Source organism: Serinus canaria, chromosome 7, assembly GCF_022539315.1.
Source record: "Serinus canaria isolate serCan28SL12 chromosome 7, serCan2020, whole genome shotgun sequence".
NCBI classification, from domain to species: Eukaryota; Metazoa; Chordata; class Aves; order Passeriformes; family Fringillidae; genus Serinus; species Serinus canaria.
Window position 1 is genome coordinate 23,742,445 of NC_066321.1, and position 23,610 is coordinate 23,766,054.

At 41.2% G+C, this 23,610-nt stretch overlaps 1 protein-coding gene across 8 annotated transcripts in view; it reads right to left on the reverse strand.

Moving 5' to 3' along the window:
* Positions 1-2,153: 2,153 nt before the first annotated feature.
* The window catches only part of PIKFYVE (phosphoinositide kinase, FYVE-type zinc finger containing), a 62,634-nt gene continuing 41,177 nt past the window's right edge, over positions 2,154-23,610 (reverse strand). For 5 of the 8 annotated variants that reach the window (XM_050976732.1, XM_050976734.1, XM_050976731.1 and 2 more), the window contains 21 exons: positions 22,222-22,393; positions 20,768-20,946; positions 20,185-20,298; positions 18,804-18,912; positions 18,542-18,696; positions 17,941-18,031; positions 16,886-16,946; positions 16,149-16,292; positions 15,867-15,987; positions 15,331-15,459; positions 14,643-14,738; positions 13,844-13,927; positions 13,289-13,377; positions 12,507-12,671; positions 11,883-11,942; positions 11,282-11,458; positions 10,467-10,570; positions 10,077-10,205; positions 8,542-8,803; positions 6,708-6,782; positions 2,154-5,590 (listed from right to left, as the gene is read on the reverse strand). In XM_050976732.1, coding sequence (XP_050832689.1) covers positions 5,475-5,590; positions 6,708-6,782; positions 8,542-8,803; positions 10,077-10,205; positions 10,467-10,570; positions 11,282-11,458; positions 11,883-11,942; positions 12,507-12,671; positions 13,289-13,377; positions 13,844-13,927; positions 14,643-14,738; positions 15,331-15,459; positions 15,867-15,987; positions 16,149-16,292; positions 16,886-16,946; positions 17,941-18,031; positions 18,542-18,696; positions 18,804-18,912; positions 20,185-20,298; positions 20,768-20,946; positions 22,222-22,393 — 2,632 coding nt within the window. In that variant the 3' untranslated portion in view covers positions 2,154-5,474. The remainder of the gene's footprint in view (positions 5,591-6,707; positions 6,783-8,541; positions 8,804-10,076; positions 10,206-10,466; positions 10,571-11,281; positions 11,459-11,882; positions 11,943-12,506; positions 12,672-13,288; positions 13,378-13,843; positions 13,928-14,642; positions 14,739-15,330; positions 15,460-15,866; positions 15,988-16,148; positions 16,293-16,885; positions 16,947-17,940; positions 18,032-18,541; positions 18,697-18,803; positions 18,913-20,184; positions 20,299-20,767; positions 20,947-22,221; positions 22,394-23,610) is intronic. The other 3 variants (XM_050976735.1, XM_050976729.1, XM_050976728.1) reach the window with 2 other exon arrangements.

Sequence of the window (23,610 nt, forward strand, 5' to 3'; positions counted from 1 at the left end):
TTCTGTATCAAGGTATTCTCTTTGTATTCAGATTTTTTAATTTCTGAGAGACCAGATGTGTATGGGTGGGGGGAAATAATCTTCCAAATTAGATGATGGAGGTTTCTAAGATTTTCCATGTTTTCATGGATTTTTTTATAAAAAGACTTTAAATAATGGAACATTTTGAGTTTTCAACAAGAATGCACAAGAACTTCCATTTACTGAAACTTGGTGTCTGAAAACAGTGATGTTCCAATCCCCAATACTTTGAACCTTGGCCTTTCCTCTCTGCTAAAATTCAATACTAATTTTATATCCCCAAATAAGTAAAGCCACCACAATTTTGATAATAAACACCTAAAAGTATCATGTTGATGATTTACCAAGTACTTATCCCTAGCACTGAACAGACTCCTCCTTTTACTGCCAACTTTCTAGGATTTAATAGACTTCTCTAACTGCCAACAGATAGTAATTACAGTGAGTTGAGCAAAAAAGAAGAAAGTTTCCCAAATTAATGTGTATGACCACTGTATTCTGCAGCCTGGTTCTTGACTAACACCACAAGAGCCATATTGGTTAAAATTTGGTGTGTATCTGCAGAAGCCAACACTTCCTGTAAGAAAATGACTACTGTACTTAAATGTCAGGAGTCGCAAGAAAACATTCAAGAGCTGAATTAAGTAGGGGTTGGGTTGTTGTAAAAACACATTAGTTCTGGTTAATTCTTACTGTACAATTGTGCTGACTTGGAAAATACAGCCTGAAGATGTTCTGCTTTTTAGGGCTTAATAGACAAAAAGCAGAATATTGTTTTTCCATAAAGCAGTTCAAATTAACATGAAGAAGATATAATTTCTGCATGTTCTAGGCTGCTGTGGAGTCACATAAAGTTCCCTTATTCTTTTTCTACCTTAACAGACACATTAACAAGAATACAATTCAGTCAGAATTAATTACAGATCAACTAGAAATTCATATAGCTGACCTGAGTTGTTTCCAGAAAATAGAATAATAATATGTATTTTAAAGAATATTTATAATCCTGTTAGAAAAAGAAAACATTTTCTCTGTTATGTGCATATGTGTACATTAAGCAATCCCAGTTGTGCTGTTGTGGATATGTAACTCTTTCACCTGGCAGGTAGTTCATTTTAGGTATGACATAAGATCTCAGCTAGTCCAGTAACAAGCCCATACCCAGGATACTTCATTTTTTCATACCCAAGGTTTGATGTTTGCTAAAGCTATATTAGAAAAATATCCTATGTAAGCAATAGAGCAAAGTCACTATATTCCCATCCTGTCTTTTCAACTGTAATTCAGTGCTCTCTTTGGTAATTGTGTTCACTTACTTTATTATCCTACCTTTGGTCACCAGATCATTATTTCTTGAACTAAGGCTGCATTTGTGCTTCTCAACTTCATGCCAGAAGCTCCTCAAGTCCCATCACTCATCTTTACACCCAGAGAAGGCAGCACTGCCTCTGAATTGAGTATCCTGTCTTTTCCTTGCTCATACCCTGAGACAGGTTTCTGATGCAGTTTCATACTGCAGCAGATGAAAGAACTCAATTACCTGGCAAAAAAATGGTGATAGCACATAATACAGGTATAATCCTCAAGTTTTAGATAGGGTTTTATATTCTAGGAATGAACAAGTCCCCTTCCCAGAACTAATCACAAATTATTTTAAGCCTTAGCAAAGAGGGTAATATATACCAGGTTACTGTGAAACAATCAAAAGAATACATTTATTTTCAGACCTTGGATTTTTTAATCTAGTCCACTTAAAAAAATATTATGGAAATACCTGGAATGTGTTGTACATGGTGGCAGAACTGGGCAAAGGCACACCAGCACCTGCTGGACAAAACTGGAACCCTGCCTCACACAGCACTGTGGGGAACAGCACCTGCAGAGAAGACAGACCTGTGTAAAAGGTTATGTGCACATTCTACTGCCACTGCCCTGGGGAGCTGCCCCAAGGTGCTGCTCCATCAGAGGAGACAAGCTGTGAGGTACAGAGACAGGAGAGGCATCTTACACTGCACACAAAGCTGGCAGTCTGCAGCACAGCAATCCCTGCACAGTGAGCAGTGGCCTTGCCTCTGATCAGGGAAATGGGGTGCAATGAGACCTAACTGCTCCACACATGGAACAGACTCAAGTATACTTTAGTCACTTTATTTGGATCTATATACACAACATTTTGATTCTCCAAGTAGTCAAGGCAAATATTCTCAAATAGTTTAGTACATCAATTTTATAAAACACAGCTGAACCAAGTTAGAATAGAAATGCATACATTATAGTACATTAAGTGCTTTGAAGAATGACTAGTCTGGCCACTAGCCAGTGAGCAATCCATTTGGTTTTGGTCATTTTCATAGAGGAGATTCCACAGGTACCTCCCCTAAGCCCACTAGAACTGCTCTACCAGCAAGAGTCCCTCATGTGCTTTTTGGCGACAGAATGCATCCCTGGGCTGCTAGAAGGCATTCTGCTGTCCACATGCTGACTCAGTCATTGCTTCTGACTTGAACAAGATTTAGACATTTGTCTCAAGGCCTCAGATCAAAACAAAAGAAGAGTCAGTGTAGCTCTGAAGAAATGCAGTCTTCATATTTGCAGCTGGGATTTACTTACACATATGCTAAACCTGTGTTATAAACAAAGAAATAAGTTCTGACCAAAGGGTTCATCCTTAGGAATTCTACAGGGACACAGACTGAACACAGCCTCCCAAGCAGCTCTCAAAGATTTGTTCTGCAGTAAGTATTGCTCTCCTTCTGAGATGATTAAGCTTGGTAATAATTGAAATGTCAGGACAACTATCATACTGAAAATGGAACATTTGAGGAAACCTATTCAGCTGCTGGGATTTGGACTAGAAATGCTTACAGCTTTATATCACAGGACATCCAAGATGACCCAACTCCAGCTGATACTGCAGCTACTGTGATACTCACGACCAGTAGTTTACTCTGTACTCCAGTCTAATCAGTCTATCAGCCGTATCCTGGCCAAAAATTAACCGTTGATACCAGCTCAAGATCATTCCTACAAATCCCTCCAACTGCTGTAACTTCAGCCCAAGAAGTTGGGCCATGACCATTCATGTCTCTGTCCCTTCTGCAGGGCTGAGAGCCTCGTGCTGTCACATTCAGGAGTACCAGCCACTGTCAGATGAAGCTGCTTACAGCCATCTGCTCAGGACTCTGGCACACAAGCAGCACAGAGCAGCCACACATCCCAGGATAAGGATGAGGGTTACTGGTGACAGACTGAGCTAGCACATCACATCAGCCTAGTGCAGGTGCCATGCCCACACTTGTGCTCCATCCACCAATCCACATACTGACAAAGGTGGAAGACAACATAATTAGCTGCTGTTGGGTCACCTTAGCTGGCCAGGACAGTCAAGTTTTGCCTGTAAACTTTAAGAAGGGAAGGAGGAGAACACATGTAAACTTCAACAGAGACTGGAACATAGGCTGCATGGCAGGTTCTTTCACACTGATGAACCAAGACAGTAGGTAGAGGCCACAGAAGTGGGAGTAGCACTGAGCTGATGGACTGGTTGACTTCATTAAACAAGGCCACACACAGCCAGGCAAATTGGGAGAGCATTTCAACAAAAGAGGCAAGATGCACCCCAGAGGTGATCAGCTGTACCTGATGTGCTGTGTTGGACTGAAGCAAGGAGTACTGTGTCCTCTTTCCACAGCACACACCACTGCAGCCTTCAACAGTGCACCCCCAGAAACAATTCTCACATTGCACTGAGGAAATCAGTACACTTTCTTTTCTGCTGCTTCAAGGCCAGCATCTTTGCTCATCCTCTAGTACAGTGTTGCAATAGGGTGGGGAAGGCTCCTTCCAACACCAGTGACTGTTGCCTCCTGGCAGCTCAGACAAGAGCTGCACTGGTTGGTTTTGGAGCAAATAACTCAATTCTCACTCCTGGCCTTTTCCTTTCTCAGTGCTGCCAGCTGCTGGTCACTCCTAAACAGCCACCACCATTGCTGCAGAAAGAAATACTGAAGACAGGAGAAGTGAACAAAATGCACATTTCAATCCATAGTTACAGTGATGAGGGCATTATGAGGCAAATGGTTAGAATGAGCAAGTGATCACTAAGAGCTATCCTATCCCAGATTCCATGTTAATTGATATTTTTCCATCAGAGACTGGAAGTCAAAGGACAGTATTCCTGCCTCTTAAATGCATTAAAACTCCTCTTATTTACTGACCTGTATTATAATGAAATGAAAAAGTAAACTCATCACCTACAAAAATGAGCAAAGTTTTTTTAAATGGAAAGAAATGCTTATTGTAATAATATAGAGACTCACAGATCTCTGTACATCTTGTGCATCATACAAGATACCTGTTAGTTCAGGTTTTCCTTTTTACAGAAAACAACAACTACATTCATCTCCGTGACCAAAAAAAATCACGTCATGAATGCAGGAAAAACATTCTCCTGGCAAAATTTCACCATGAGGTAATTGCATTGCTTGAAAGTAAAGGGAAAATGAAATGGATTTGAAGTGATCTGCCAGGAATGATAGTTGCATTAAGAAGAAAGTTGCAGTATGCACTATGTCTAGCAACTTAATAACTTTACTAAGGAAAGGGTTAATCTGCTTCATAACTATAATCAATCAAGTTTTGTTAAATTAAAGGGTATGTTAGTTACCTGTTTCCAGGAATTTGAGCAACATTCAGATCAAAGTACTGTTTAGGAGGGAAGGGATATGTTTTGAGTTTTGCACTATACTGATGACTGATAACCCATTTTTATGGGATTCAGCTAAAATGCAATTATGACAGATAAACCAGAGCTGTACTGCAGCAACATAACTTAAAAGATGGAGTCCTAGGGCATTATAGATGTGGAGCTGCCTTAAAAAAAATACTGTTTACAGAACCCAGTAAGAATTAAAACTATGGAGCATAAACAGCACAAGTTATTAATGGATGCTAAAGAGGTCAATTACAGACCTCTGCAACAATAGCAGAACTCATGAATTAACTTCATTCTTCTCTCCCCCATCCACATTTGGGGAGTTTATTTCACATTTTCAGTACCAAATATCCACTACAGAAACATGAGCTGCACGTATTCAACACCATTTTGGCAGTGCAAGACTTGCAGAGATCATGTACTTCTTCACCATCAGGATCTGGATAGATCTCAGTCCAGCACTTAGAAGGAGTTAGCATCACCTTCCCTACTGACAGCAGGGATGTCACTTATCAGTGCTGTTCAGTGGTACCTTACAGGTTAGATCCTTACTGAGGCAGGTTTGCTTATTATCCTCCAAGAGGGGATTAAAGTGCAAGCAGATTTCACACTCTGCAGCCTGATGCACGTGGTCAGTGTAGACATGGAGCTGCAATCCTCTTGCTGCTGGACAGACCGCTGGAACAGAGTGACCTAGAATGTCATTGTCCTCTTGTGCTTTCCCAGTATGGGCTTTAGCTCAGCAATTCAGGCCCAGTCCTGTCCAATGGTCTGGCACCATCAGGAAATACTTGTCCATAGCTTCACAAAACCTGGTCCGGTACAGTTCTGGAGAGACCACAGTGGGCATCTTACCTAATGTGTAAGAGTGAAGAGCAGTTAGAAATGGGCTAAAGATACTGCAGAACAGACAGATGTCACATGAGATTACACCAGCAGACACCATTAACCTAAAGGCCACAAGATAGAGCCTTATCAAGTTCAACAACAAACAAGCATAAGGTTTTGCACCTGGGAAAACATAATGCAGGAGCACAGTACAGGCTGGGATCTCCCTGGGGAGCAGCTCTGGGAAAGGGACCTGAGGATCCTGGTGGACAAGCAGCTCAGTGGCAGTGAACAGTGCTACTGCTGCTGTGGCAAAGAAAGCCAGCAGGAAGGGACACTGGGCTGCATCAACAAGGACATCACCAGCAGAGAGACTGAAGGACAGAAGTCATTATCCCACCAGTATCTCAGCATTATCTTCCACTGCTGGAAGGTGCTACTCCCAGGCCACACCTGCAATACTGGACTCAGTTTTGGTCCCTGCCATATTAAAAAAAAAAAAAAAAAAAAAAAAAAAAAAAAAAAAAAAAAGGGTGGGGTGAGAGAAAAAAAGATGTGGACAGGCTGAAGGGTCCAGAGAAGGGTCACAGAGATGATCCAAGGATTGGGAAGCCTGCCATATGGGGAAATGCTGAGCAAACTGGGTTTGTTCAGCCTTGGAAAAAGGCTGCTTAGAGGAGACCATATCATCACGTTCCAGTATTTATAGGGTGGCTAAAAAGAAGATGGAGACTCATTTTACAAGGAGCCACATGGAAAAGATGAGGGGTAATGGATATATGTTATTCCTGGGCAGATTCCAGTTAGACACAAGAGGAACATTTTTCTCAATGAGAACAACCAGCCACTGGAATAGTCTTGCCAGTGAAAGGATGGATTCCCCAACAGAGGGGATTTAAGATTCTGTTGCACAGGGTGCTGAGCCATCTTATCTAGACTGTGCTTTTGCCAAGAAAGGTTGGATCACATAATCCTCGAGGTCCCTTCCAACCTGGTATTCTATTATTCCTTCCTCTGTTCTCGACAACCTGATCTGTCACAAATTTGCATGGTGGGGAAGTTGTGACTTTATCAGCAGTGTTATAGAAAGCTTCCATGTAACAAGGAAACATGATCAGAATCTTTGCTTTCAGTCTGGACTTACCTTGTCCTCCCAGGATGCCAGTTGACTTTACCACCATTTCAAGCTTTTTGTCCCAGGTAAAAGTACGAATATAGTCTGTTACAATAAAAAAAAAATCCACATACAAATATGTTTTATTTGTTTTAATCCAAGTAAGACTGTTTAAAAATGTATCTATTTCCCAGCAAAAAGGGCCGGAAAGCAGCAGTGCTTTATAGTCAGAGTTTCAGTGTTTTCCCTACCAGTTGCCTCATTTTCTGTAGTATTGATTATGTTTGGGTAGGGTGAATACAGTCTTTCAAAAGTCCAGCAAGATCACAATCAACTCTTCCTGTGTCCACAAGAACAGGCTGCCCAAGCACATCTGTCTTTATCCATGTTAGAGTGTCAAGGGCTCATTTACAAGGGTCACTTCATTCACCCTCATCCCAGAAGCCCCACTAGAAGCACTGAGGATTGGATCCCTGTCCATTTAAACCAGTATTTGTCATCACTGCAGCCACCTGCAGGTTTGATAGCAGAATGGAAGGGATTGCCATGTTATGATAGGGAGGACTGGAAACATCACCAGTGACCCTGACTGGCAGAGGGGGCAGCAAGAAGACAACTTCTGAATTGTTTCCAAGCCCCTTCCAGAGAAGGCATGCTCAGTCAATACAAGCACGCGAACATCTGGGCCTGCAAAGCTAAAGCTGCAGTCAGATCAGTTTTCAGAGACCTCACTTACTTGTTTCCTGTATCACAAAGGGATCTAAAATAGGTAGAGATACTGACCTCAGACTGAAACACAGTCCAAGCTAAGATTTCTTAGTTCCAGTCCAACACAAATTTAGCTTGAGTACTTTAAAAGTTCTCAGGGTATCATCTAAAGAACATTCTGATAGCCTGATACAGCAGACATGTCCTCTCTTCTTGATAATATTTGTGTTCACTAAGTTCTTTCATATATTTGTGTAAAGCGCTAAAGGAACTGGTAGCTTTAAATATCATATAAAATCTAGCAGATAAGACTTGATATAGGGCAACAAAAAGCCACACATACAGGAGAAGCACATGGTCAGTGTAGTCCCATCTTGTTTATTCCAATATTCAAGAGTCTACAAACCTAGAAAGTAATAACAACTTGCAACAAACAAGAGATTTCTTTGTAGCTGGGACTTTATTTCTCAACTAGAAATGTTATTGAAATGGCTTTTGAGCTTTATCAGAATAAGTGTAATCCAGACCTACTGTCCTGAGATCTCATCTGGAAGCATTTCTGAGCTGGGTTTCAAGACCATTTCCCTAAGTCAATTTCATATCCTGCAAAATTGCCTCATCTCTAAGTCTTTTATACTGTCTGTCTAAACCATCGCTTTTTCTGTCTCTACTTTCCAGTCACAACTCAGAGGATGTAGAAGGTAATTACTGCATTGCCACCCACACTATCCAGGTCAGACTGTATGATTATATGAGACCCCATCATGTTTAACTTCTTTCTTCCAACCCTACCAATACTGTTTCTCCTTAGAGCACCTCCACACAAGATTGAAAAGCCTATGTAAACATGACTAAACTAAAGTTTACAGATTAAACACATAAAACTCAGCTGGAGTCAAAGTGTAGGTTAAACTACCTTTGAGGCCTCCTGCCTATACTCATAGCAATGCAAATGCTAATCTGAGCCTATGAGAGACATGGAGAGAAGACTTCCTGCCTCCACTCTGAATACCTGTAAGAGGTGAGAGTGGTATTCCACCAGGAAGAAGAGAAGATTTCCTGACACACATCTCTCTGGTGGGAGCACTATGAACATCTAAACCAGAAGAAAACCATTTCATCATCTGAGAGCAACAAAATACAAAACACAGCGTACCAATGATGCCAACAACCAGCTCATTGTTGGTATCATCACGGCCCACCAGCAGGGAATAGTCGATGATGAGATGGCTGGAGAGGAACTGGGAATCACTGTGGATGGAGGCTTTCAGCACAGCTTTGCAATGGGAGCGGATGTACAAAGGATTGTCCCGAACCATCTTCAGAAGGTTTTCATCCAGCAGGACCACATCACAGGTTTCCTTGCCTGTCTCTGTTTTAACATTTCTATTCCGGAGAGAGCCCTTCAGGTCAAACACCTGCAAATGGAGAACAGCACTACTTTGTTTCATTTTTCTGGGTTAAAGACTTCAGTACCAAGCACTTGAGAAGGCAGCACAGCTGGGCAACTCTTTCTTCCTCTTTAGGAGGAAGACAATTAACAAAAAATATTTGGTAGAGAATAGCATGTAAGCCTGGGTGAAGCTCTGCCACCTCAATTCACAAGTTTTAGCTAAGTTGTTTCACTAATATCTAGTCTAAATTAAGAGGAAAAGGGTGCCTCTACTTTTTAAATTGTTTAGGTAAGCTCAGTTTTCCAGCCAGTTTCTACAGAATTAATTGCTGACAAAAGCAAAGCCACTGAAGAGGGAGGTGAGTGGTGCATGAAGCACCTGTTAACAGCAGCAAGGCAAAAGACAGACCCATCACGAGGCTGCAAATTATCTCTGGAGTTCTCCAGTCCAAAGTCCTACTTCTCCCTGTTGGAGAAGGTTGTTCAAGTTCTGTCCAGTCAAGATTTCACCAACTTGCATGGAACAGAGTCCACAGTCTGTCTGGGTTTCTCTTTTGTAGTGCCTGAGCCCTCCTCATGATTTAAACAACAGACAAGCAGAAAGAAAACCCACAACATCCTTTACATTAATCTAGAATTCCCTCCATCCACTTCCTCCCACAAACATTCCTTGTTTGAGACCAGGAACTGATAGTTAAAGTGGAAAGAACTGATACTATCTAAAAGTGATGTTTGTTTGAACTTCCTTTTCAGCTTCAAATCTCTATTTAAAGAGAATTTCCCCCTAGAAATTTTAATATCTTCATTCCAGTGCCTGATAAAGATGACTTTTCCTTGACTAAGAGTAAGACTGTCCCACACCTGAAGTGGTTCCAAGAAAGAACATTGGGTTGAAAAAATAATTAACTCCCCACACTACAGAGTAACTCTCTTTTGAGTGATGCTCTCATTCTAAACAAATTAGTCTGTAACTCCAGTCAGTTCCTCTGAAAGTTTTGTAAAAAGATTTTACATTTTCATAACCAGGTTAGTAATGCTTTCTCTCAGACACCAGAGATACAGGGACAAACAAGACTTCTGAAGACTGAACCCTGCACAACAGCTATCTGAATTAGCCAATATAAGCATCAAGCTCCTGAGGATCACTTAACAAGGAAGAGGCACAAACTGTCACCTTTGAGCAGTGAGGGAGGTCAACAGCACATGCAAAGTTAAAAGTCACCTAGATGGCTACACATGACCCTGCTCTTTCTCCCAGTCACAACTGCACAGCAAGGAAAAGAACACTTTGCTCTTACCTGAGCCATTTTCCTGCCATAGAAAAGGTTTTCCATGACAAGCAGATCCAACTTCTTTTCAGTGTTGTTTTGAGAGTTCTTGTAACCGATTCGATACACCCCAAGGATTTTAGCCAGTGCTGTGGGCTTCTAATGAAGACAGGACATGGGTTAAGATCTGTGTAGAGACAATCAGCAATCCCATACTAGAAGCATGACTGTTCTGTCTGACTGTGTATTACAGCTCAGAAGTCCAAGCATAATTTCCACTTTACATCTCAAAAACCCATTATTAAAGTAACTCTCACCCTCCAAAATTTTCTTTTATTTAAATGAAAAAGGTTAAAAGAAAGTTCTACTACTCTTGAAAATACAGAACACTGCCTAAAATAAAAAGCAGTTTTTTAATACCTTCTGTTGAACTGCATTAGTGATGTAAGTGAAGTAGTGTGGAGCAAAGTCAAGGAATGACTGGACTTCCAGACGAGGCATTTGCTTCAAGATGAATCTATCATCTGTTTTAACATCAGACAGAGGCAACAGGGTTACATACAATAAGTGATGTATATTTACAATTATTTTAGGACTGTCACATAGCTGCAATGGTCTAAAACATTAAAGCAGTACAATTCTCTTAAATCTGTACCCTCAGAAGCCTATTTCTAGATTCTTTTTACTTCACATATTCTGAATTTCAGCCTCCCTGGATTTCTACCTTCCAGTAAAACATGGACAAGAGACTGACTACACTAGCTCTACCTCAGCTATACGGGCTTCCTATAGCCAACAGAAACAGCCTACAGACCATTCTATTCGATACTTGTTTTACATAGAAGCCTAAAAATGGCCAAACCTCTAAAAAAAAATCAGATTAACACATGAGATTATAAGAAACACTGTGTCTTTAACAACAAGTTTTCCTTGAATTCTGCTCAAGTGTTTGTTTTCTGAAGCCTGCCTGAGAGTACAACCCTTCTTCAATTGGCCTTCCTAGCTGCTACTGCTGAAAAACAGAACATATTTTTGTTTTCCTGCACATACAAAGAGACAAATAATTTGATATTGAAGACCCCAGAACAACCCACTTAATTTTCCCTTGTCAGTGACTACTTAACAATCACTTAGCAACCCTCTGGACAGAGGTTATCAGGGATTAAATGACACACTAACCACCACCATACAGAAGTAATACCCCTAATTACAAGGAGGGAAGAAGCTACATTTACCCTCAGTCACATAGAACGCAGCTCCAGATTTGCCACCTCGTGCCTGCCAGGGCATGGAGTGAGAGAGGGATCGGATGAAATCCTCTTCACTGCTCCCCAGAATCACTTCACGCATCCGGTGAAACTCCCCAGCGTAATAAATCCGGCAGTAGAACTTGGCATTCGCATCCGAGAACTCTGCAGAAAATGGTTTCCCTCAATAACAGCATGCAACATGCACTGACTACCAGAGACAACACTGAGATTCTACTCGTGTCTAGAGGAGTATGATTGTGCTAAACATCTCTCTCATTCTTATTGTAATTCAGAAGTTTCAACCAACAGGATTTAAATGGAAAATTAACAGGAAAGCCAATTCCCTCTAGGTAAGCTTATAATATATGTCAAGGGGAAGTGTTTGGACAAAAGAACAATTAAAAAAAGTTTATGGAGTAGTTTGGCAAAAGAGATTGATTGCAGTAGGTAAAAACTGCACCGCTCTTTTCTTGATTTGCTTTTCCTTCATGATACCAAGTAAATTATCAAGAAAAAACAACCATTAACTTTAAGACTTCTACTGCATGTGCATGAAGAAATGAGTTTGCCAGCTAAGACTACTCACGGAGTTCCACATGGGGATTCACCACCTGTTTCTTCTGTCCATCACCTCCATCTCCATCATCTGTAGGCATAAAGGGCATTTGGTCAGGGCTGTTCACTATCATTACTGAGAAAGCCACATTAGGTACTACTTGGAAACTCACTTTACAAGAAAAATATTTGCTTTTTTTTTCCAAGACTACAGAGGGAACTATACACAGGGAATTAAAAACACAGCTATAATTGTATAATATAATACATGTGCTATAAGGGCACTGCTGTTTATGGACACAAATCCAGCCTCTCTCTTCATTCATCTTCCATGAGCTAAACAATAAGAACTAAACAGCAACTGAGAAAGACAGGGCTGCTTAACTAGAGTCAGCTCAATCCAAAGGCATTCAAGACCAGACTACTCCATGTCCCTATAGCTTGGATTTGAAAGATCCTGTCTCCCTTATCACAAAGAAGAGCAATGAACTTAGGAAAAAAACATATTTGATGTTCAAATGATTCATTTTCATGCTGAGTAAACCTGGACTGTTGAAAAAGTACAAGCAGGAGTGCATCTGGGGCCTTACATGGATGAATGAGGTTTGGGAGAAGTACCAACCCAAGAGAGAAGATGAACTCTGCAGTCATGTACCTTGTGCCTCTGCTCCTTGGTTTTCTGCTCCCTCTTTTCCCATCTGTCCAACCTGGTAGTAAGCACTGTCAGCACCACGTAAGGTCTCTTTCTTCTGCGAAGACAGGTCTGGGCTCTTCCCTCCCGTGCCACGGAAGAAAGACAAAACACCAGATGGTTTCTTTGCTACAGGGAAAAGGAATAGAAAAGATGGTGTTGGCATTTCCATAGGCAGTTTAATAACAGCATGACTCCTATGAACATTCCACATTCATTGTTCTATGGGAGGCAATGATGCCATATAACTCATTTGCAACTTCAGGCAACTAAGGTCCATGAGGGTGGATGATTAGTGTTCTGAGTAGCACCCTAGGGTGCAGAGACATTTGAAAACACAGACCAAGAATAAGTGCCTTTAATACAGTAAGAACTTCATGTCTCCATTTCAAGATATTTTAAAGAGGACAATGCCAAAAGAAGGGCATTATATCCCACTGAACAGGCTGGATTCAAGAACAATTCTAGGTTCACTACACAATAACATTAAATCAGAGAATGACAGTTTGAGCTCATAATAGTTCTCATAAGAACTAATGATGTCATAAGAGCTTCATAAAACTAAAAAGCCCACACACTCCCATTCCTCTCATGTGTTACATTAAGTCAACGCTAAGACTAGTCACAATTTCAACTCAGAATGCTGCTTTTTCTTCCCCACATGAACCAGAATCCAGGTTAAATGGACTCAAGTCTGCGCTGATATTAGCACCACACCATGGATGATTTTGGCAAAATGGTCTTACGCTGCTCTGGCTCTGCATTGCGAAGGGGACACGTGTTAGCCTCGGGCAGGCGGACAGGGCTGCTGCTCTTGGGTTTGCTGTCTGACATGCTGAAAGGAGAAAGAACAAAGAAGTGATGAACCAACAAATGCTGCCACCAAAGACACTACTGCTTTATGCCTGGACATTTCTTTCTCTCCCCTGCCCAAACACTAAAGGAAAAAGACACCATTTAAAGGTGTAACAGTGTGGGACTCTCCAAAGTTGTCCTCCTCCATCTTCGTAAAAAATATCTCTCAAGGTCCATAGCAAATTTCCATCCATGACCACAGCAAAGGTAAGCAGGCCCAGTATTCCTACTATGCATGCAGCCAAGAGATTAGGTGATGGAGCCAAGGTAGTCCATAATGTGAAATGGAAACTCACATACTGAAGTATGTGCTGGTTACATGGAATGAGTCAGATTCCATCAGAAAGCAGACAACCTAACAGGGGCATATTTTGAGGGTTTTTCCTCATCCTAGTTTTTACCATCACTATGTCTTCACTCTATGTACTATAGTTCCTGCATGTAACCTGTTTGGTTGTAGTCCTTCTTCAGAACTGCTCTTCAGAGATGCTTTGGACAACTCATCCAGGGCATTTCTGTACTCCTTGCAACTGATAGGGAAAGAAGAAAAGAAAGGGAAAGGGAAATACCCAAAATAAGTAAGAGTTCTCTTGGAAACTCTGCAATACCAGCCCAAAGATTCAGTTCAGAGACAACCACAGGAAACAAAACACCACAGTAGAAAAACCTCTGCTTTATTTTTTCTTATTATTAGAATTTTATTTTCTTAGAACAGAAGCTGCTCTAGACAATACTGCAGGAAAAATATCCCTTTATTTTTCACCCTCCCACAGTTTAAGAATGCACTTCTTCAAAAATCTGTTGCCTTGTGACATGCAAACCTCAAGGTTTTTTGAAGCAGCTGGCGAGAAGAGCTGCTTTGACCAAAGGTAGGTAAGAAACAGACTGCAATATCAATACTAAGAGCTGTTCTGCAGCTCAGTTGCACTTCCTCCAGCTGGAGAGGCTGAACAAACCTTAGTTGCACTTCCTTCTCTAGTGATAGATATCTCATTAAAAGAAGCACCACACAACTAAGACATTTTTGCATACTAGAGTTCCACTAAAAAAGTCCAAAATCCAGTTGAACTTTCATTATCTCAGCAGTAAGAGGAAAGAACCCCATCTCTGGCAAAAACTCTATCATGGCTTACTACAGAAATTCTGTCATGCTTGTTCCCTACCATCAAAATTTAAATATTCCTCAAACACAAAAGCTGCAAAAGTACAAAGTGTGTCAGATGAAAAGCCAAATCACACCAGTACCTGAGAGCGAAGGCTATGATGGAGCTTGGTTCTTTCTCACAGACTGCAATAGGTACACGTTCATGCTCATACATTAAGTAGTGCTTATCTGGGTCGCTAAATGAAAACAACAGACTGTTAGTAGATCATAAAAAATTGTGTAAAGAATAGAAGTTTTGGTCAAAACCCAGATATCATCACTGCACTCCCAGACACAAGCTGCAAGTCTCAGCATAGAACCAAAGCTCCCCAGATCACCTTCTCCCAACAGACACATTCATAACTATGTAGTTAATTCTAAATGGTAGAGTGTTAGGGAAACCAGCATTTCAAGCAAGCTGCTTGGATCAGAAGACCAGCTTTAGGTTAGAATAAGAGTCTATTTCTGTTTAGCAGCCACTGTTTCTAATGGCACCAAAACCTGTCTGAGTTTGTTTTGACTATCCAGCAGCTTAGCCTGTAGACTGAACTTATGGGACAAACCTGGACTCTTTTCTAAACAGGCAGTTTATCACAGAAAATTCCCCAAAGCCTCCTGGATTCTTGTATGATTTTTTTTTTTTCACTGATCTCTAGGGTCAGTCATTTAGCTTTTACCTCACCAGCCCAAGGCCTCTGCTCCTACACTGGGGGTGGGATTCCCAAATTAAACTCAGGCTGCCAAACATTAGGCTCATGTCAAACAAGAAACACTACAAAGCACGCAGACCAAGTAGCTGAAAGACTTTCCAGCCTGCCCATCTTCACATGAGAGGGACACTTGAGGGCACATGCAGTAGCCATTGAACCTGACCTACACCCAGACAATGCCAATTTGAGTCCAACCCTTGGAAGAGCTCTGGAAGCAAAAAAAAGATGCAGGCATGTAGCTTTAGTTATGTCTTTGTTAAAGAAGGGCATTTCCATTCCCTCCCTGGAGCAATGAAATTAGAAGGCACCTTTCTCCCCTCTTCCCCACCCCTTCCTCTCCCACAAGAGCTCTGAGGAGGCATGCCTGCTAGGAGAAGAAACTAATACTTGCTTTACACAAGGGCAGATCATTCATAAGAAAGGTAGTTAACCTAGAATCACCTAGAATGAACACAGAAAACTTCCTACCTTGACAAAGTTCTCTATCTTACTCAGGCAAACTTAAGTAATGCCTTAAATTATTAAACACTGAGCAAAGGAAGCATGCATGGCTCTGCCTGCAATCTGTCAAGGCTGCTGATTTTGTACATTTTATATATATTATGCAGTACTTACAAGGGAAAGGGAATGGGGTTATAGCTGTTTCCAGGCAAAAAGTTAGCCAAAATAGCTTTCATAGTAGACTTCTCCTTCACTTGGCTGTCTGTAGATCCCAGTGAGTGTCCATCAAACACATCTGGAACAGACACATGCCAGGTCTGCATCACAATATCAAAGTTTAAGCTGTAAATTCAGAAGGATGACTACAGACCACACAGTTGTCATTTCCTAAAAGGATTTTGTGGACTTGGCCCAGAAAAGCAAGAGAAAGAATATAGGATCACAACTGAACTATACCTTCTGAGCTGCTTGTCGTGTCCTGTTCAGAGAGTGTGTTGACACCAGTCACATGCTCTGATGAAACCTCTGGGGAGGTGGGTAGCTGTAGATGGGTGGAGCCTGCGGAGCTCTGACTTGATAAAGTTGCCAGGAAACGATCCTCTGAGAGTACAAGGACAGTTAAGGACAGAAGAAATAATTTTACATGGCTGTCAGAAGTGATACTGTTTGCTCCCAGCCCAAGCTATAACCAGCACCTACTTTCAGCAAGTTTTCACTTAGAAAGCAGGTAAGGCCACACAGACCAAAGGACTGGGCAAGCTCATCAGTGTAGCATGTAACCTCCAGAAAATGTGTACTATTACAACTACTACTTTCAGCTCCCACAGACTCCCAGTATGCCTCACAGGGAAGAGATCTCAGCACCCATAACCAGATCACAGAAGAGGCAAAAGGCCTCTTTGAGAATTTCCCAAATTCCATGTAGTTATTCAGCTAATTAGAAAGCTTCTGAAAGTTTTTAAACTAAAGTTCAGTGAAAATTCTTGTGGGCCAATTTACTAATCACTAGTAATACAGCTTCATAGTAGAAGCAGATGGCCGACTTCTACCTTACCACTAGAAAAAACAAATGTGACATGATGGGGATTTGGTATTTCTCTGATTTATTAAATTTGGCAAAAGCTCCCATATTATGTCAGGAAAATGGCTACAACATGCTTCTATTAGCATATTATGAAAAATAAGTAACAGACCTTTCTCTCCATTTTGCAGAGCTGGAGAAGCATTGCGTGGGGAAGCATCCATGCTACTGATCTAGGCAGAAAAACAAAACACCAACATTGGTGCCAAGCTCTTTACAGTTCTATTTCCTCCTGTGTGGAGCACTTATAACTGAGAACTCCCACCCACTTCTCAGCCTCTGCATGTCACTATATCTGTTACCATACCAAAAAGACAAGGCAACAGCAACCCAAGTTCATTCACAGGATGCTTATGATGCCTGTTACCTGTGCATGCTGCTACACTCTCTCTCTAAGAACCTACTTCCTGCTAGATCAAGGTAAGGTTTGCTTTAGCACTGAAAAAATATGTGTTAAGTGGAAGGGCCATTTGTGCATGCAGCAGAGCAAATCCAGGGTCTCTAGGAGTTTTTAGTGCACCTTGCTAGCATAGAACTATTGGGAGTTCCACCTCTCGGTATCATGCTTAGATTGTCCTGCCTTGCAGCCCAGACATTTCCTCAGAGCTCCAGCTCCCCAAAGGTTGGAGGTTCAGTATGCTGGTGTGTGTATCCTTGGACAGAGCTCTTGAGGCAGCAGTCCAAAATCCATCCCTTCAGTCAGTTCCCACAGGAAACATTATATCCTGAAAAGCCATTATCAGTCCTTCCTGCATAATTTGCTCTGTTATTTCTCAATATTATTTCTTTTCGTTTTCACAAGGGATGCACCTGATGGGCAACAACCTAGGGTTGAAGGAGACAGCCCAATTCCTATCTAGGCACACACTTGACAAATGACTGCAGCCCTCTGAGGTCAGTGTTCACATCAACACTACACAAACATCACAGAAAATCATCAACTCCTATTCATACTTACTCTTCCTCTCCACAATATGGCTCTTAGTTCACATCTTTTAGGAAAAGATACATATACTAGCACACAGTTTAAGCTTTTACAATTGAAAACTACAAGACACAGTAAAACTAGTTTAATAACTATTAAAGAGAACTCAAGCCAGTCTTAAGACTATTGTGTTGCCCCGGGAAAAAAAAGTGTTTCAGAGATCTATAGTCTGTTAGCCATACCTTGCTTTCTTCACCCTGCCTCAGTCTCCCAGGACTGGGTGGTACTGATGGACGTTTTCTCCCTTTCTCTTGTTGGAAGAGATCCTGCAATCTTAAACAAAATATAAAAATAAAACAAACAAAAACTACCCACACAAAACCACCACCTTGAAAGAAAAATTTATCAAAAGGTAGGTTACTGGTGTTATCTCTGAATGACACAAATTATTGAAGTTTCTCCATAACAAACTCAGATTGCTGCTAACACGTGCCAAAGATTTATCAAATGGCCCAAGACAGCACATTTTCTTTAGCTCTGAGACTATTTCACCCAATCCACAGGTCCCATGCTCCTCCTTTCCCATCTCTTCCATCATTACTCAAATGAAAATTTCTCCTCCAGATGCAAGTTGTGCTCTACAACACAATGCATTTATAATGTGGCCTCAAATGATTTTCTGTTCAAAGTGATCAGCTGTGTGTCCTCAACCAGTAGAACACATTCAGCAGAAGCTCTATACAGTAACTGCTCTATAGTGAAAGAAACTGCAGCTGAGCCTTCTCCCTCCCAGAACCAACACTGTATCAGTGGTGCTCATGATTCCCGCATGTTTCCTCTTACCTATTATTCCAGGCTTGTAGCATCTCACAAAGTCCTTGCTTTTTAGCTATCAAAGACTCAAAAACAGATTGCAGCTGTTGAGGCGTGTCCAGCGATGATGAAAGCAGCCTTGCTTGGATTTTCTCAGTCCAGTTTCGAAACTCTCCTTCTTCCATCTGCCAAAAGGAAAACTGTTAGTGTTATCTCACCAAGATGACACAAAATCTGAGTAGCTCCTCCCATACTTAGCCTATGGACCACTGATATAAAATCAGTCTATTACCTCCTTTTGGGCAAAGAGGTCTTCCATCTTCTCTTCCCTCGTTTTGCTGAAGGTATCTGTTTTCAGAGAAGCAAGGCGATCATCCACAGCAAGATACACTTGTGACACCCTGCCAACAGCAATGCAAAGAGTTAAGCTGTGACTACTTGGAGCTACTTCAACATTCTTTAAAATAGTCTGAATGTGTTGAAGGTTGGCATTTAAGAATACAAAAGACAGTATATGATAGCCTTCCTGCATAGTAAGCTATCCAACTGTATTCACAGAGAAAGTTGGGGAAACTTTATTAGTAAAAGGAGAAATCTAGAAGTTAGATATGCTGATGTTTGTCTCTACCATTTATTCTTAGCAGTAGAAGTTGTCAGACAGCAATACAAATGTCTTAAACACATTACTAACACAGGAGAACTATTGTGTTGTCTGTGATTAGGAAGAATCTAGCTCTGCAAGCTGTACCTCCACCAGCAGGGCTTGGGAAAAAATGAGTACCTCTATTTCAGCTCCAAACAAAGCTCCACAGGTTTTGAAGTCAGATGGTCAAAGAGACATATAGCAATACAGGAATGCTGTGTCCAGGCAGAACAGCAGTCTGGCTGGATTTTACAGAGTTTTCATCTTGCCTGTCTTCCACCTTTTTGTTCCTACATTTACAAAGTGTCCAGGCTCATGGTAGTTCACCTTAGACTACAAGGAGGTATAGTCTGCCCACTGTTACCACATTCAATAGCTAACAAAGGCAAAGACTTTTATACACCAGAGTTCTGTTGCCACGTGACCAATAAAATGACAACAGTTCTGTTCAGAAAAGAGATTGGAGTAAGGTCTTTGCAGTTTTTTGGGGCTGAAGAATTGAAACTCGGTCAGATGTTCTATTAAGGAACATTAGGGTAAGAGTATGAAGTATAATCTGCAGTTTTCCAGGCCGGCCTTCTAGGACCATCTTTTCATTTTTAGCATTAGATGAAGAATTAAAAATACTTTAACTGGGCATTTCATAAGGTAATGACAGACACTTACTGATGGTCAACCTTTCAATAGCTTGGCAGCATTATTGAGGATCATGCTATATGACTCAGACATCAGTGAAACATTCAGGGATAGAGATGGAAAGAATCTTAGTTTCTACTGGCAATGTTTAACCTGACTTGCCAACAGACAAAGAGTTGAGACATTAGTACAGACAGAGCAAGCAAAGGTAACAAATATTTCAGTACCACTGTCCCTTGGAAGTATATACACATACATGTTTTAAACAATTACTTTTCTATCAAATAATGAGTATTTAGCCAAATCTCATCATACTAGCAAAATTGTTATATGTTCTTCTAATAAAAATACAAAATACAAATAAGATTAGGAAGACATTAAAAACAAAGCTTACTTTTGTGAGAAATCCTTGAGATCCTGCAAAATAGTAACTTTTAATGGAGCCTGTCGTTTGATGTAGATCTTGGGGAGTGGGACACACACTTCCAGCAGCCGGATTGGAGAGTAGCTGAGAAGGCAATACAACAGCTTGTAACAGGACCCACACCACACAGTACCAGTCCTATACCATACTGAGGTTTGAGGCCCTTATATGAAAAAGGCCACTGCCAATGTGCCCAGGGCTTTAGTTGCCTTTAGTAGGAATAACACTGTTCATTCTCCCAGGCAAGAAGCACAAATCATACTGAAAAACCAAAATTTTGAAAGCATGTGGAATTAGATAGCGAAAAGCATTTCCCTTCTGTATCATGAACAGGAACCATCCACTCTTGGAACACTGCCCACCACAGCTAGGACAGTGATGCCACCACAAAGCCCTCTGCAAGCCAGCACACAATCCTGCACTTGTGGTTATGGTACAGTTATGCTATCCCATGCTATACTCACAGTGAAGGACAGAGTTGATGAATCCTTACTAGAGCCACATGCTTCATACAGTACCAGAGAGAGAAGAAGTTTTTAGCAGTGGAACTCACCTGAAAGATGCCACCATCTGATTATAGGAAAAATACTGGTGATAGTCGTGGTGAATGGAATGCCCACAAGGCTCTGCGTTGGCCCTTCGAGTGTACTGGTACCCATAGAACCTCAGCTCAAGGTATTTTGCAAAAGACATAGACCAAGAGTCATTGGAAAGGGGAACAACTGGTGTCACCTGAAAAATTGAAAGGCAAGTGTCTAAATTTCACCCTTCAAACAAGATTAAATAGAGGATAATCCAGGCAGCAATATTTCTAGTACCAGAAGCAACCATGACCCTGAAACATACTTAACAACAAAGATAGCATTTATGCATACCTAAGACCAACACATAGTTAAAATAAATCAGTTAAATAACTGCTGGCTGCTGATGAAAGGTGCTAAAGTGGGGGAGTCCAAACATACCATTGATGGAAGCTTATTTCTGGGATGCTATTTCTCTGTATAGAGTCAATTTTCAGCAACCCAGCCAGCAGCAGGGGCCATATCATATACGTTTCCCTGGTGATTCTGCAGCTACAAATGCTGGTACTGTTTTGCAGTGTATTTCAACTTCACAAGTGCTTGCAAGCTTAGAGCAGACACTTTACACACACTTAACAACCTCAACCACATAAGTGTTTACATGAGCACACAAAAATAAAAGGTTACAGAGCAGCTGTATACACAGCAACACAGAACTTGCTGTCAGCAACTGTGTCAGCCTCCTGCAGGCATCTGTACATCCAACACTCATGTCTAAGGCAGCGTCAGTAGGTGACCTGAGTCATCCATATGGGTAATTCAGACGTTTTGCATTTCAGGTACTGCATGAATCTTTTTTCATTATGTTTTATTCTCATCTCTTTGAAGCCTCTTCATGTTTAGCTAAACATGAGCATCCAGTTAGCAATGTTTTCTTAGCTAAATTACAGAACAAGTTCCAGATAATACACAATCTTACCATCTTGTGGGCTTTTAAAAGCAATTTAATATTTCTCTAATGAAGATGTTACTTTCTAACGACTACTAAAGGAACTCCAGACATCACATTGACACAATATAGGCTCTTCAGTCCACAGCAGATCAAAGAACAGCAAGTAGCTTTAGCCAATTGCTATGCCAGTAGGTCTTGGTCTCTGCCCTTTCCCATACGCTCATAAAGATTCACTGCAAGAAAGGAACCATACTCTTCACCTCTAAGTGAGCAACTCCATTTCTTCTGCTTAGATCTATCCTTTCAGAGTCAGTTTTGACACTTTCTAACAGGACTACCTCACACAAGATTTTTCACCCTCAACAGCCCCAGGGCTAAAAGAGGAATTTGTAGGTAACATGAGAACATAGGCACCCGTTTAGCCATAGCTCCAGGCATGAGCACTTTCTCAAAAATGCTGCCTTGCCATACAAAGCCAGTCACAACAAGAATACTAAATTGGAATAGCAATGATTCTGAAGTCCACATGCTTACCTGTTTGCACAGTCTGCACCAGGAGTAAGTAAGGATGGTGTGCTGGTACCCAGGGACAGGGGAGTCCAGCTCCTTCAACACGATCTGCACACAGCCCTGCCCATGAACAAAGCGACGGATGTGGTGCACCATTGGTGTTTCACAGAACATGCTGGGGCATTGGTAGGAAGGCCTTACAGAGAGAAACAGAAACATCTATAAATGATCACATACCAGCACTGCTGAAGAACTGATTCAACAGATCTGATATGCCTTTTAATATCCTGGTACTATTTATCTTCACTGTAAAAGAGTTTTCTACGCCTGTAGTAAAAGCTGCATCTGCAGAGCAATTTAGAAGGAGCATGTAGTGAAGTTGAATAGGTCCCAAAAGCAGTGACTGGACACTGGTTGCTATCACCTTTTTACAATCAATCACTTTCCACCTATACATTCTGTATAAGGACCAAGGCATCTGTGGAAGTCCTTGGCACCAAATTAGAAGACTGCTTTGACAGTGTACCCAAGCAAATACTAACAAGGACAAAGATGTGACAAAAAACCTTAAAATGGCAATGCTTCAGTTCCTGAAGGAAAAGGTAAGCAACACACTGCCACAGAACATCTTTGAACAGTAAAACCCACGATCTTTATTTGGATGGGTTTTTTTTAAGTCACGGAAGAAAGACTAATACCAGAAAAATAAAAGCTGAATTGTTGAGGTACCAAAGTCAGATAAGATATTCTTCAAAACCAGACAGAGCCTGAAAAAGCTCAGATTCTCCTTGCTCAAGTGAAAAAATACAGAATTTTAATTACTGAAACTAAGGAGATTGAGAAGCATTCACTTTAGCAGACACTACACCTAATGAGCAGAGAGAAGCAGTAATTTAAAAGTGGGCAGCTAAGCTCCTCACTGATCACCACAAGGAGAAATACTTGTTCCCCCAGAAGGCTGAACACTGAGAGCCTTCTGCTACTGCAAGTGGCCAATGAAGAGAACAGAGTAAGCTTGTCTTTTGAGCAGGTTCCTATCCAGCTTCACAGCCTGCTGAGACTCTGCATGGGGTTGTGACAGCACCAGTTATTACAGAAACATAACTTACACCTCTATGAGATGAAATAAATGACACAGTACTTTTCCAGGGCTCAAAGTGTTCTGGACTATTTACATTGAACACCTTGCACATATGACAAAGCCTTATTCTGAGACACTAAATGAGTGGTGTTAGCCAACACTTCTATGAACTTTCAAAGAGGAACCTCAGAAAACTGACCAGAACAGTTGCTTGTCTTGAAAAACAGACAGTTGGAATACATGTTCAGACTCCTAATTTGGCCCTTAAACCCTAATTGCTACAGAAAGGGCTATGTGAACACATTTGCCTTTATGAACTTATCAACTTTGTT